Genomic DNA, 14,653 nt, shown 5'->3' with positions numbered 1-14,653 from the left:
TAACGTCCCCACTGCTGGGGCACGGGCCTTCCCTATGGATGAATAGGGAGATCGGGCCTTAAACCATCACGCGGGCCCAGTGCGGATTGATGGTTATTAACGACTGCTAATGCACCCGGGACCAACGGCTTAACGTGCCTTCCGAAGCACGGAGGAGCTCGAAATGAAAACTTTTTTTTTGTGGTCACCCATCCTATGACCGGCCTTTGCGAAAGTTGCTTAACTTCAACAATCGCGGACCGAGCGGGGTAACCGCTGCGCCACCGAGATCCTCAGTTTGGTATATATTTATTTATTTATAAAGCCGTGGTAACCCAGCTAGAAGAACGCTTTACTCTCACTGTCTTCTTCTATCGTGTGGGTTGTGAGGTGGATGACCAACCCCATCAACCCTGGTGTCAGGTTTATTATTGAGCCGCCAAAGGCCCCTGACGTGACTCAAGTAACGACTACGTATACATCAGTAAGTAGTAACCGGGACCAACGGCTTAACGTGCCTTCCGGATCATCTTACTTCTCACTGTAAGGTCGCTGGTTCGAGTCCAGCACGGGCCCAAACCTATTTTCGAAATCACTTTTCGAATTCGTGTTTGGATCATAAATGATTATCACGTGCTCAGCGGTGAAGAAAAACATCGTGAGGTAACCCATACACCCGAGATGCGTTTCGGAGGTATGTGACCTAACCTGTAATGGGCTGGTTTTCCCTTCGCGGGTTGGAAGGTCAGACAGGCAGTCGCTTCTGGCGAAAAAAACCGGCCCTGTCTAATATTCAGGTTAGGTAAGCGGACTCTGTTGAAAATTGGATAACGCTAGGGACATGATGGTTCATCATTATCCATTTTCTATCAGGGTTATTATTGAGCCGCCAAAGGCCCCGACATGACTCATTTAACGACGACGTACTTAAATTGGTATGTAGCAACCGGGACTTACGGTTTTCGTGGGTGTATTTTATTCTTTTATTTTTTTGATGGATGATCAGCCTGTAATGTCCTAACCAAACCAGGGCACACATGGTGATTTTTATGATGTGTCCCCACCGGGATTCGAACCCGGGATCTCCGGATCGTGATCACCCAGCAATAGTCCACCCTTTTTTAATGGGGTTGATTTATGAACACAGACAGACATACTATAGTGTTGTATAGAAACAATTGGTGTCGGGGAATAGCGACCAGGGGGGTTAAAATGGCCACATCACAAGTTTTTTTTATTTTTTTTTATTAAAATGGGTTTGCTCTTGACTTCGTTCTTCCACGAGGAGAAGAAGAGATCGACGTTGGAACGAGCTTACCCAGAAAATGCCAATTCACCCGTGATTTAAAGGACCCCATTTAAAAATCAATATTGCAATTTGACATTTGCGCATATAAAAGTAAGTGCGCAATGCAATCAAATGTCAAATAGCAATATTGCTTTCTGAGATGAATTGCTTCGATGTGGCATTATTAACCCCCCAGCTCCCCGAAAACTTACTGTTTCTACACAGATCACCCGATAGTTCACCATCATAAGCAAAGTCATATTCGTAAATGGAAAAGTTCGAAACAACGCGTGTGTGCCCGAGTAGCCCGTTTGACATTGATTTATGGACCCAAAGGTCCGAAGCTAAGTCCCCCGAGGTCACATTAAATTCAAACAACGCGATTTAAGTCTCGTTTTATACCACAGAGTAAGTTTATTCGGCTATGGAATCCTACACGCTTGAAGAAGGGCATCCGAGTTCGTATTATATTTAAGCCTTCTGTGGTATGAGGTTCTACGGAATCGCGTTATTTGAACACAGCCTAAGGGTTTTAGACTTAAGCCCGTCTTTCGCACAGTCGTAAGTTATTGATCGTTTGTTCTCGATACTGACCCCGCAGGCGTGGTCGACGATTTCCCTCATTCAGCGCTTATCGCTATCGACCCACTAGAGTTGAATAATTCTTTCAAATATTCTTCCTCTCACATGACGCCCTGAGCCGAGGTTCGCGGCCAACTAGACACCCTCAGGCCTGTTGTCTTAAAGTTTCTACCGGGTGAGAGCCATACGGTAGCCACACAATACCGATAGGTGTAGGTGTTAGTGACACCGTAACGAATACTGAGGGGGATGATTCAGACCATCATTCTGAGTTGATATTAAGGGGAATTTCCTGTCGGAAAAATCATTAAAAAAATATGTTTTTTTTTATTCTTTTCCGTTCCATATTTTTGCGACGGAAAATTCCACTTGATATCAACTCAGAATCATGGTCTGAATCATCCCTCAAAGTTTTCGTTACGATTTCACTAACACCCTGTATATACGTAATCTCGAGCCTTGGTAGCTCAGTACTGTTGTATCTTGGGTTGGTATTTGGTATGCATCATTACATTCAGAGGGTAAGTAAACCTGTCAGACTCAAATGCCAGTTATTGAAGGACGGTAGAAGTTTGTTTAGTTCATTTTGTGTTATTTACTACACTTCTCACAAAAAATTCGAAACACCTCGAAAGTTTATTATTACTTAAACAAAATATTATTAGTAAGGATTAAGTATCAGAAAAATATTAAAGTATTAGCCACTTCATACAAATTATTTAGTCAAGTTGCGTATTAAGCATGAAAAATATTTTGTAGCAACTATGCTGTTAAAAATATTCTTAGTTGGCAACTGGTTGCGTATTAAGAGAAAACATTCTTCATTCACAACTAGTTGCCAACAAAGGAGTAAAATTCTTCCTTCGCAACTGATTGCGAAACGTGGTTGCGATGGCGGCCGAAGGGAAAATACCTTTTTACACAGACACTATACATTGACGTTATCGTAGACGCGCATCTGTGTGTGGGACGTCTGACGTCCAACTGACGCCCAAACGATTGAAGACTAAAGTAAGACCCGGGGGGGGGGGGGGGTGATTGGGGGGGTAAAGCTATACGGGGGTACGGTCACGAGCATTAATATGTATACACTTCGGTACCATGTCACATTAACTTTTTTGACAAATTGAACTGTAAGTCTCACTAAATGTCAAATATGTTAGTGTGACAGAGTCCTAGGCCCGTATTAATAGATCGATCTCAAACGTCATCTTAAGTGCGTCTCAGCTGAGATTGACTTGAGACGTGAGCAACGTCTTAAGTCTGTCACTAATTAATAAACATGACTTAAGCTCAACTCAGCTGAGATTGATCTCAAGTAGCAGTTGGAGACAAACTCATGTTTCTTTTTTATTTCTTGGCTTAGTTACCAAACTTTCAAGTCCATTTCAATGAGTTGCGCGTGAATAGATGGCTTTTTTGTTATTATTTTTAACCAACAAAACGCAGATGTAAGTTACCTACTGACACTAAACGCAACTGTCAGTATTTGACAGGCCAGACCGATTTGTTTGAATATTTGAATTTTGCAAAATGGATAAAGAAATTTACTTTTTCCTGTGCCGAAAAACAATTACTTATTAAAAAACAGCCATATTATAGAAAATAAGCCGACGGACGGGGCCACACTTCGCATAACAAAATGAGTCGTAGAACTCAGTAACCCGGGAATTCAATGCGAGCCCGCTTACTACGCAAAACGTAAGTTCCCAATTTATTTTGGTCATGAACACAGCTATATATAATCTAGTAAATGATTGCAATCGAAAGCTTTATCAATTTTAAATATACAAGGAATTTTCAATATATATGTTAATTTTTAATTAATACTTTTAGGTGAAGAATCAGCACCTCCGCAAGCTGTGGCAAAACCTCAAGCAGCGTCAAAGGGATGACCAAAGAAAGGTATAATAATAAATAAACTTGTCCCTTTTTGCAATATTTATATTATATACTGTAATATTGATTCCATTCTTTTGAAAAAGTAGTGATATAATTAATATTTAAATAAATATAAACTTTATTATTTACAGAGTATACAACACCGCTTGATTCTACGGATTCCGACCCAGACAAGACCCAGACCCAGACGACTATAATCCGACCACCGATCCAGCCTTGATTTAAAAAATGTGTTGCTGTTGCAGTTTCTTGTCATTTCTTCTCCTCAACCGTAACAACACCTTGCGAAATGACGTAGATTTAAAAAATTCGTAATTGTAAATAAGAATTAAAGTATACATTTCTCAATAACTATCTTTTATTTATAAGTCTACCATTATAACATTTACTAATAGTGGACACTATCTTTATATGGGTGCAATCGAGAGCGCCATCTATTCCCGGTAGACCACGCCAGCGCCCATGTCTCCCCATTTCTTGAGATAGTTCCCTGTTTGCCATAGCTTCAGCTCCTTGCGGAAACTTGACATATTGCCGGATGAGTTTGGCCAGGAGTTCAAATACAATAATTACAATAAATAACGATTCTTGTTGAAACCTGTATTTTTTATTAAAATCACGGTCTTCGTATGGATCACTAGCATCTCTGATATACCGCTTAGGCAAACGATTCCCCTCGGCCAAAATATATCGTCACAATATTGGATATCAACAATAACTTCGTATATCGACATGCTTACTTTCGCTCGACGCACTGTTTGTTGCGTTGAAACTGCTACTCAAGTCGTGCTCGAGCCGCACTTGACTTTGACAGCTCAAAATACGTACTTGAGCTTCGTCTTGAGTGCCGAGTTTGGTTTATTAATATGAACGTTTTTGACAACTCTCAGCTGAGAGCGAGTGTGACATTAGTGAGTCAAGTCCAATTTATTAATAAGAACAGACACTTGAGATCAATCTTGAGTTGACACTCGGAACTTGAGATTGGTTTATTAATACGGGCCCTAAAGTGGGTACATTATATTGCTCATGACTGTACAACAAAACAAGGTATGCTCAATCCTACGAAAAGCCGCCACTGCTAGCCGTTTGATGATCTAAGTGTTACATGAGTTGGTACCATTAATTTGGTATCTTCAACATTCCAAGGGCTGAAATAATATTAAAAATTAAGCGAATTACTGTTTCACGTATTTAATTACTATAAGTTCAAAATTGCCTTGCTAAGTAAATTAAAAACATATACATACAAATTTTAAGGGTATGGTAAGGGTAATTTATTTTCGTCAGCGGGGCTAACTTTGAAATGTTAGCTGTCACTTTTGAGCACACCTTGTTTTGTTGTACCATGGGTAAGCCTAGCTCAGCCGCTGGGAGTGAAGAGCTGCTATTCTGTACGTAGTATTATGTCATTTTAGTGGGTATCTACTATAAGGTTTTTAATATTTAATATATAATTTAATGAAACTCGTGTTTTGTTGAACAAAAATTGGGCAGTGCTACGATTTTTTTGATGAAAAGTATATACTTATTAGCTTGGTGCTGTTTGTAAGTGTCGCAGTGTTCATTATCATCATGAAGCTATTTTTATTATAGTAGATTTGCCGCAGACGGCTTCAACTACTTGGCCGGACAAATGTGGAGAGCTGAGGCCCCTCATCCGCTTAAGTAAGCTAAAGTGAATATGAATTTACTAGACTAGCATGTTCCATATTAAGCCATAGTTTTCTTTAGCGTATCGTAGAGATTGTAGAGTATTATTTGTAAAAAGAAAAATAATAATGTTTCTCGGTCATTATTCTCAATACGTCACGACTACGTCCCAATTTGGGTAGCGTGAAGTACATCCCTTTATTTAAGAGCTGCGCTCTTGTCGATGGAGTAATCGCCAAGAAAAAAAAAACAAAAAAAGAGAAAAAAAGTAAAGAGAGAGAGAGAGACAAGTACATCCATCGCAAGATGAACTAAGTACCTACGCCTCACCGAGCCGCATCGCCGAAAATAGAAATTAAATAGGTACAATTTCATTTTCATTACAAGGGGTATACGTATACTTAATATAACAGGTATGCCTACGGTATGCCAAGGAATAAGCAAATCGAAAACGCTTGTGAACCAAATGGCACCCAGCCAATTCTGCCCATAGAGTAACACGGGTCTCTGTCATATATTAGTATTAAATAACATAAAATATTAAAATTCTCATTAAACCATTAGTTTTTACCTTCTTCTCTATGTATGTATTATAAGTACATATTGTGATATTTTGTATGATTTATGTGGGATGGAAATAAAACATAGCGAATTGAAACTAGTTTGTCTAATGGCAGGTTTTGTTTAGCGCCAGATATGCGCAGTTAGCGTAAAGAATCACATAACATGCTCTATTGTTTGGAGATTCCATTCAAAACACTCTGTGCCATTTTAATAAGAGGAAATAGGTCACAGCGACTTTGAAGGGTTCGTTTATTGAATTAAAAACGTTTATTAAGACAAGGTCTCGTGAAATTCTTGAGAGAAATAGAACCCTTTCGTGGTAGGTACGCATTTCCCATTCTTACAAGAGGTCTATTTGTGCTGATAAGCTCACGTTAGAAATCTACAGGGGACGTAAGCGCGCATGTGCGTACAAGATGGCGTCCCCTCCCCCATTTCCCAGTTTCCCGCCAGTGACGTCCGGCGGCGGGTCGCTCGCCATTCGTCCCCACCCGCGCTTAAAATTTCAAAAGAAGAACAAAAATATGTTACCTAACCAGTGACAAAACATCGATTCACCCATTGAAGTGCTTTTCGATTTAGTGATTATTATAAAAATGTTCAAATTTAAATCGATAGAAATGCCATTAACCCTAATGCTCAACGTTAAAAAGGTCTTAAATATCACATGGTATTTATTGCTTTTCATTATGTGTCACGATAGCGAGCACGAATCGTTTTAGTTACTAGTCTAGTTACGATGACAATAAAATAACGACAATAAATTTAGATTACTACTAGACAATAATTGTTGAGAAAGATGGCGAACACGGCACATTTGATGCGGCGACAGAGCTCGAAGGATTTGTACGCTCATCGGTCGCTGGATCGGATGGAAATGAAGGAGTTGAGAGGGAGGCTGGTTACTATGGAGAATGGGCACCCGTCCCATCGCGCCCATGTGATGTACGGCGCTACAAACGAGGCTTTTGAGGATACCAGTCCAAACAGACGTTCATCTGAAACGCCTACGAGCAAAGCGAGCTCCGTAGAAGAGCGGGGTGGCGTAAAGCCCCAAGGGGGCGAGGGCGAAAGGGAGTCTTGGGACAGCAAGCTGACATTCCTGTTAGCAACAGTCGGTTACGCCGTAGGCCTGGGCAACGTCTGGAGATTCCCATACTTAGCGCAGAAGAACGGTGGAGGCGCGTTTCTGATACCGTACTTTGTGATGTTGGCTATCGAGGGCATTCCGATATTCTACCTGGAGTTGGCGATCGGGCAGCGTTTGCGGAAGGGTGCGATTGGTGTGTGGCACCAGGTGTCGCCTTATCTCGGTGGGATAGGGATCAGTTCTGCAGTGGTGTCGTTCAATGTGGCGTTGTACTATAACTCTATCATCGCGTGGTGCCTGTTCTACTTCGCCCAGAGCTTCCAGGCCGAGCTTCCCTGGTCTGAATGCCCGAAGAAATACTTCCCCAACGGATCCTACACCACTGAGCCGGAATGCGCTGTGAGTTTAACTTTGTTATTTTTTATTTTTTACTTACCAGCACTGGAGCAGCGTGGTGGAGTATGCTCCTAAAGCCTCTGGTTGATTGAGGGGAGGCCTGTGCCCAGCAGCAGGATACATATAGGCTGTTTAGGTTATGTATGTATGAAACTGTTATGTTCACGTTTGCCACAATCTGAATCTAGAACATTATATACTTAATGATTTCATTTAGTATTGGAAATTCCAAGATCATAACGTCCTTCCACTTATAAAAATCAGAATACTCTTAGCTTATTTGAATGCAATGAAGTACTTACCTATATTTGTATTTACAAGCTCACGATTTCCAACATATTAAATATACCTACTTAACTTTTTAATTTAATCATCGTATTTTTTATCTCATTTTTCTAGTTTCATTATGTCCTTATTAAATTTTAAGTAAACCTACTTGTGTTGACTGTTGTAGTGCCCTTACAGTGCTCTTGTTTGTATTTTCCTCTACTTTTAAGACCTCCGTAAAAATATCAGAATGCAATAAATATCTTAACACGACTATATCCCAATTGGGGTAGTTAGAGACGCATCTAACTAACTAGTTATATTTGTATTTGTAGAGCCATATCAACAGTGGCTGCAAGTTGTCTTTGATTACTTGTGGCTCTGCCCACCCCATTAGGGATTACGGGCGTGAGTTTATGTATGTATGTTGTAGAGCCAATTCTCTCTCTCTTTATTTAAGAGCTGCGCTCTTGTCGGTGGTGTAATCGCCATTACTCTATAGATAGGGCGTGTAGAACGGTGGTTGCCCCAATCGCCTTCCGTTCCGCAGTACACCGACCAATTTCTCAATCGGTGATGTTCTAGCTAGAGCCCTACCAGAATCTATTTCCTCGGCCTCCAACCAGTACTGATACCGCTGCTGCCCGGCATCAGGGGTGCGCTTTAGAAAGAGCGGCGCCTACTCGCTACGTCACAAGATCGTCACGTTCTGCTAATCCTGTCGCTGTTTGGTCGGGAACTGCTTATTTTATATTCGCAGCCAACCATCATATCTGATGGCTGTTCCACTATCCGCCACCCTTGGACCCCGTAGATGCCCTATAGCTCAGCCTACTACATAATATATAGAGCCAATTATAGAGGCCATTTATTTGTGTTTCAATAAAGCCTTATTATACGAGTCTTAGGTATTTTTATAAAAATAAGATTATATTACTGTTTAATTGTAATCGTGGAAAAGTAAAACATGAAAAAACATTAGGGCGAATTTTGAGAGTTAACCGGACAATTGATAAATAAAGTCTTTAGAAAGAAGATAAAACACGAATCTTTCAATAAAATTTTCGTGCTTATTTGAGACATAAAAGTAACATTTAGGTATTTTACGTATTTAGGGATGACATGGGTTCGGCGTATGTACACAAATGCTTTCTTTGTTGTATTATTTCACTTAAAAAGGATCTTTATGTTCAATACAGGGTATCATAAATAGTTTATGCTTCATCTATACTTATAATAAATCTGTAGAGAGGTCAATTCTATACATTAAATATTTTTTCAAAATAACTATCAGGGGGTGATAAGTGATCGATACTGATGCCAAAAATGCAATCAGTAAAATTTTTGTCTATCTGTCTGTCTGTCTGTCTATCTGTCTATCTGTCTGTCTGTCTGTCTGTCTGTATGTTCCTTATAGAAACAAAAACTACTGGACGGATTTTAATGAAACTTGGTACAATTATTCTTCACACTCCTGGACAGGTCATAGTATACTTTTCATCACGCTACAATCAATAGGAGCAGAGTAGTGAAGGGAAATCCTTTTGTATGAAAAACCTAAACCACTCAAGTTAGACGTTTGAAATTTGGCATGAAGGTACCTTAGATACCGTAGAGGTGCACTAAGAAAGGAATTCCCAAAATTCTCACGGGAACGGGAATTAGCGGGAAATACCTTTTGTATGAAAAATCTAAACCACTCAAGTTAGACATTTGAAATTTAGCATGCAGATACCTTAGGTACCGTGGAGGTGCACTAAGAAAGGAATTCCCGAAATTCTCACGAGAACGGGAATTAGCGGGAAAATCCTTTTGTATGAAAAATCTAAACCATTCAAGTTAGACGTTTGAAATTTGTCATGCAAGTACCTTAGGTACCGTGGAGGTGCACTAAGAAAGGAATTCCCGAAATTCCCACGGGAACGGGAATTAACGGGAAAATCCTTTTGTATGAAAAATCTAAACCATTCAAGTAAGATGTTTAAAATTTGGCACGCAGGTACCTTAGACACCGTAGAGGTGTACTAAGAAAGGAATTCCCGAAATTCCCACGGGAACGGGAATTAGCGGGAAAATCCTTTTGTATGAAAAATCTAAACCACTCAAGTTAGACGTTTGAAATTTGGCATGCAGGTACTTTAGTAAACTTAAAGCTTAGTTGCAACAGGATATTACAAAATTCCCACGGGAACGGTAGTTAGCGGGAAAAAACATTTGTATGAAAAAATCAAATCTAAATAAAAGGAGAAACTGACTGACTCAGTGACTGACATATCAACGCATAGCCTGAACGGCTAAATGTAGGCATTTGAAATTTGGAAGGGACATAGCTTAGGTACCGTAGAGGTGCACTAAGAAAGGAATTCCCGGAATTCCCACGGGAACGGAAATTAGCGGGAAAATCCTTTTGTATGAAAAATCTAAACCGCTTAAGTTAGACGCTTGAAATTTGGCATGCAGGTACCTTAGTTAACTTAAACCTTAGTTGCAACAGGATATTGCAAAATTCCCACGGAAACGGGAGTTAGCGGGAAAAAAACATTTGTATGAAAAAATCGAAACCGCGTAAGATAGATGTTTTCAATTCAATTCAATTAAATTATTTATTGCATTCCATGTAGTACAATGGGGTGTTACATAGGCATAGGAACTAAAACATGGACCCTGTAGGGCACAGCAACGTTGAAGGGAAGAGAGGAAGTGTGTATTAAAATTAAAACTCAATGAACAATCAATTAAAAAAAAAATCAATTCAATCAATTGATTCAATCTAGCATGCATGCATACCTTAGTAAATATAAAGTTTATTTTTGGCTGTATTTTGAAAAATGGGAGTTATTGGGAAAAAAATTGTATGAAAAAATCTAAACTGCATAAGTTAGATGCTTGAAATTTGATATGCACTCCCACACACACAAAGATCTCTCTCTTATATAACACGCCACGCGGACGAAGTCGCGGGCAAAAGCTAGTCCTTTATAAATTGCTTTGCCCTAAGGCGGTTATCACACGATGCGGTCGACCGCGCGGCCGTCCGCGTGGTGAGGCCGTGCTCGTGTCTTTAGAATCGATTCAATCAAGTCCATTGTTGTTGTTGTTTAAATTCGCCTTATATAAGGCAGGCAAAGATCTGAGGACCATACAGCCTTGACTTTAGTAATTTAAAATTCGAAAATCACGATCAAAATAGGCCTAAGCCTTGTCTTCAGTTTTCAACATACAAGTCGATACAGTGAACGCGTTAAGGAGATTTTTATTTTTTAAATTATTTAGTTCTTTTTGGCAAGCAAAGACTCACGAGCAATACAGCCGTGGCTGAAGTCTATATTTTTTTTGGACGTGACATATTGCATATTTGCTAGAAATGGCATTAACTCCTTGGCCGGATAAATGGGGAGCACTGAGGGTTCTCACCCGGTACAATATTGAAGACAACAGGCCTGAGGGTGTCCTTGTTGGACGCGAACCTCGGCTTAAGGCGGCGTCTGAGAGGGTCATAGTGGGTTGATAGCAATAAGCGCTGGAGGAGTGAAATCGTCGACCACGCCAGTTCGGTATCAGGGTCGTGTGATAATCGCCTAAATATATACAGCGATCACAATGTTAGCATAAAATACAGTCTTATTCGTACTTTAATGAAAATATAAAATGAAACCATTTTCAATACGAAGTCCTCGCATGAATATGGGGTTAAATTAAAAAGGCCACATCAAAGCAATTCATCTAAAAAGTAACATTGCAATTTGACATTTGCGCTTATTAGAACGTTAGAAACTGCAGCCCTTTTAGGCGGACGAGGCTGTCATTATGAAAAATTTTTTGATTTTTTTTTGAATTTTGAATTTTTGAATTTGAATAGTAAGTGCATAATGTCGACAAATGTCAAATAGCAATATTGCTTTTTAGATGAATTGGATAGTGTACTAGGTTCAAGATAAATTATGAAATTCTGATTAGGTATGTACTAAATAAAGACAGATCTAAAACTAAACCAAAGAAAACAACATTTTCTTTTTTTCTATTTAACTTATTTATGAATTTTAATCAAGAAAAGTCCGACTTTTTATCACGTTTTGTTATAACGTCACAGTGTGTTTTCATACAAATTCCATAAAAATTTCGTATTTTGGCGATTAGTAAAAGTAACTGATTTCACTAGTTGGAAACTAGTCTTGGCTTCTTATATTGGAGTGAACACAACATAATATTACGCCAGTATCACCGATGGGGTGAGCAGAAGAGTATGTACACCCACCTCTCGCCAGCTGAGTTTAAGTCCCATGTAAAAGGGGGCTAGCTTATTGCCACTTACCGGGTACAAATACTGGAAACCGCGTGATATCAAAGATCCAAACATGAATTATAAAAAAAAATAAAAGAAAAAAAATGTTTATTTATAAAATGAATTCAAACCAATAAATCCGTATTCAGTAGTTTACTGTTCGAGCCGGGATTCGAACCCATGACATTATGATGCAAGTTACGCGTACTCCGAACAGGGCCAACACCATACCGTAATATCAAAAATAATTAATTCAAATCCATAAATCTTTAATAACGATTTCGACGTACTTAGTTTTTCTTTCATCTTTAACTCTCTCTTTTCTTTCTTTTTAGGGTTCCGTACCAAAATGGTAAAAACGGGACCCTATTACTGAGACTTCGCTGTCTGTCTAACCGTCTGTTTGTCACCTGGTTGTATCTCAGGAATCGCATAGCCAGACAGTTGAAATTGACAAAAATATGTATTTTTGTTGCCGCTCTAATAACAAATACTAAAAATAAAATAAAATTTATATTTAACCCCCCCACCCTCCGATTGATTGAAAGGAGGCTTGTGTCCAGCAGTGGGACGTATATAGGCTATTTATGTATGTTATATTTAATAGGCTCCTAAACGACAAAGGCTATTTATTTGCCGTTTTTTGCTCGATATTTTGATACGCGATTGTTTGACCTTCTATTGTTTACCTAGTCAATTGCACAGAACCCTTCGCGCGAGTCCGACTCACACTTAGCCGGTTTTTTCTTTTGCTCGACCACTTGCGTTTCTTTGAAAGAATTTCTTTCGAGACGAAAATTACAGTAATTATTTCCAACTGTACCAGGGACGGATTAAGGGGGTGGGCTAAGGGATTCGGTGATGGAAAGGGTCGTATTCGTAATCTATTAAACTACAGCCATGAAGGGTTGACCCACAAAAACGTTTAGTCGTAATGGGCAGGTGGGATTACCAAAAATAGTCGTGTAGTGGTAATATTATATTACTGTAGAATAGAATGGAAAAAAAGCTTTTTTTTTGACGTGATTTATTGTAGATTTGTCGCAGATGGCATTAACTACTAGGATGGGCAAATGGGGAGCGTTGAGGGCTCTCACTCGGTACAAAATTTAAGACACCCAGTGCCCAGTTGGACACGAACCTCGGGTCAGGGCGTCTGAGAGGAAGAATATTTGAAAGAATTAATCGACCTTCAATCAATCAATCTTTTCCTGACCGTATTTGGCCACAGCGACTCGACAACTAATGAGAGCGTCGTTCGTGTGTTCTCAAGTGACTGACATATCCGATCTTAGCATTAAATGTACGATCGAATTCAATGCACGTCTAAATAATTATAATTTATGGCAGCAGGTGGTGGCGCCCTGAGCTCGTCTCGTTTTGTATCGAGCTTCTGAAGTCTCTCCTTCTCGAAGTCAAACACCTTGGTGTTCACTGCACGCCTTTATAACGACCGTTCAGCTGCCTTCGCCTCCCATTGCAACGGGTCTACGTCACATTGTTTCATCGACCCTAGTGGGTCGATAGCGATAAGCTCTGAATGAGGGAAATCGTCGTCCACGCTGCCCCGGCGGGGTCGGTATCGGGGTACTAGAAAAAAAGCATTTCAACACACTTGCTCGTAAAGTAGCTCATATTGCACCGCTTTAAGGTACATGTGTAATCTGTAATGTAACAGTACCGCACTAATAACGGGCTCTGTGGTCCAGTGGTTGAGCGTTGGGCTCGCGATCCGGAGGTCCCGGGTTCGAATCCCGGTGAGGACATATCACAAAAATCACTTTGTGATCCCTATTTTGGTTAGGACATTACAGGCTCATCACCTGATTGTCCAAAAAGTAAGATGATCGGTGCTTCGGAAGGCACGTTAAGCCGTTGGTCCCGGTTACTACTTACTGATGTAAGTAAGTGTATTACTCGTGGCTCTGCCTACCCCTATAGGTAATAAGGGCGAGTCTGTCTTTTCGACTTGTTCTCATGATAAATTGACATTATACAAATCTAATTGAGATTTTGAGAGCGTAAGCATTTCTTTTATGAATAAAAGAAGGCCAAATTACACTTTTTTTCTTTCAGAGAAAGGGTGACGTACAATATTGACTGTGTAATACATCTTCGTCAGACATTACGTCCATTATTCGTCGCAAAATAAACGATATTGCTCCGTCATCTAATAATACAGTAACGACATCGGTTTTTCCGTTTCTGTCATCGTCAAATTGTTCGTGACGTTAAATTATTGACGTCATTCTCATCATGAGTTTGATTTTGTGATAGTGCTTCGATTTGGTAGACGCAATGTTGTTCTATTTTTAAATTTTGTAAGCGTCATTAAAAGGTAATATGTAAAGAACCTAACATGGATTTATTTTCATAGTTATCTCAGTTAGTTGAGGTTTAAATTAGACTAAACCTTACAACACTTTAGAACTTTTTCGGAATAGGTACTTGGAGTACTACATCAAAATTGACTCGAGGAAGATATTTTCTTTTTTTTTGCATGGAACTATGCATGTACCAATATATATGATCGAAAGAAGTAAGCGACCTTCCTCAAGGGCGATCAGATATCGCTTGGATGCGCAATTGTAGGGTAAGCCTTCCAGTATTATACCACATGTAACTGGCGGACCCAACTAGCACCAGCACC

At 39.7% G+C, this 14,653-nt stretch overlaps 1 protein-coding gene and 1 long non-coding RNA gene across 2 annotated transcripts in view; both read left to right on the top strand.

Annotated features, from left to right (window-relative positions):
- Positions 1-3,032: 3,032 nt before the first annotated feature.
- Positions 3,033-4,096, top strand: LOC126372603 (uncharacterized). The gene is made up of 3 exons (XR_007567196.1): positions 3,033-3,550; positions 3,686-3,754; positions 3,883-4,096. It is a non-coding gene; the product is annotated as an uncharacterized LOC126372603 (long non-coding RNA).
- A 2,671-nt stretch (positions 4,097-6,767) lies between these two features.
- Positions 6,768-14,653, top strand: part of LOC126372451 (sodium-dependent neutral amino acid transporter B(0)AT3) — a 62,941-nt gene continuing 55,055 nt past the window's right edge. The window contains exon 1 of the mRNA XM_050018219.1: positions 6,768-7,457. Coding sequence (XP_049874176.1) covers positions 6,768-7,457 — 690 coding nt within the window. The remainder of the gene's footprint in view (positions 7,458-14,653) is intronic.

Source organism: Pectinophora gossypiella, chromosome 14 (assembly GCF_024362695.1).
Source record: "Pectinophora gossypiella chromosome 14, ilPecGoss1.1, whole genome shotgun sequence".
NCBI classification, from domain to species: domain Eukaryota; kingdom Metazoa; phylum Arthropoda; class Insecta; order Lepidoptera; family Gelechiidae; genus Pectinophora; species Pectinophora gossypiella.
This window is presented reverse-complemented; position numbering and strand designations above follow the sequence as displayed.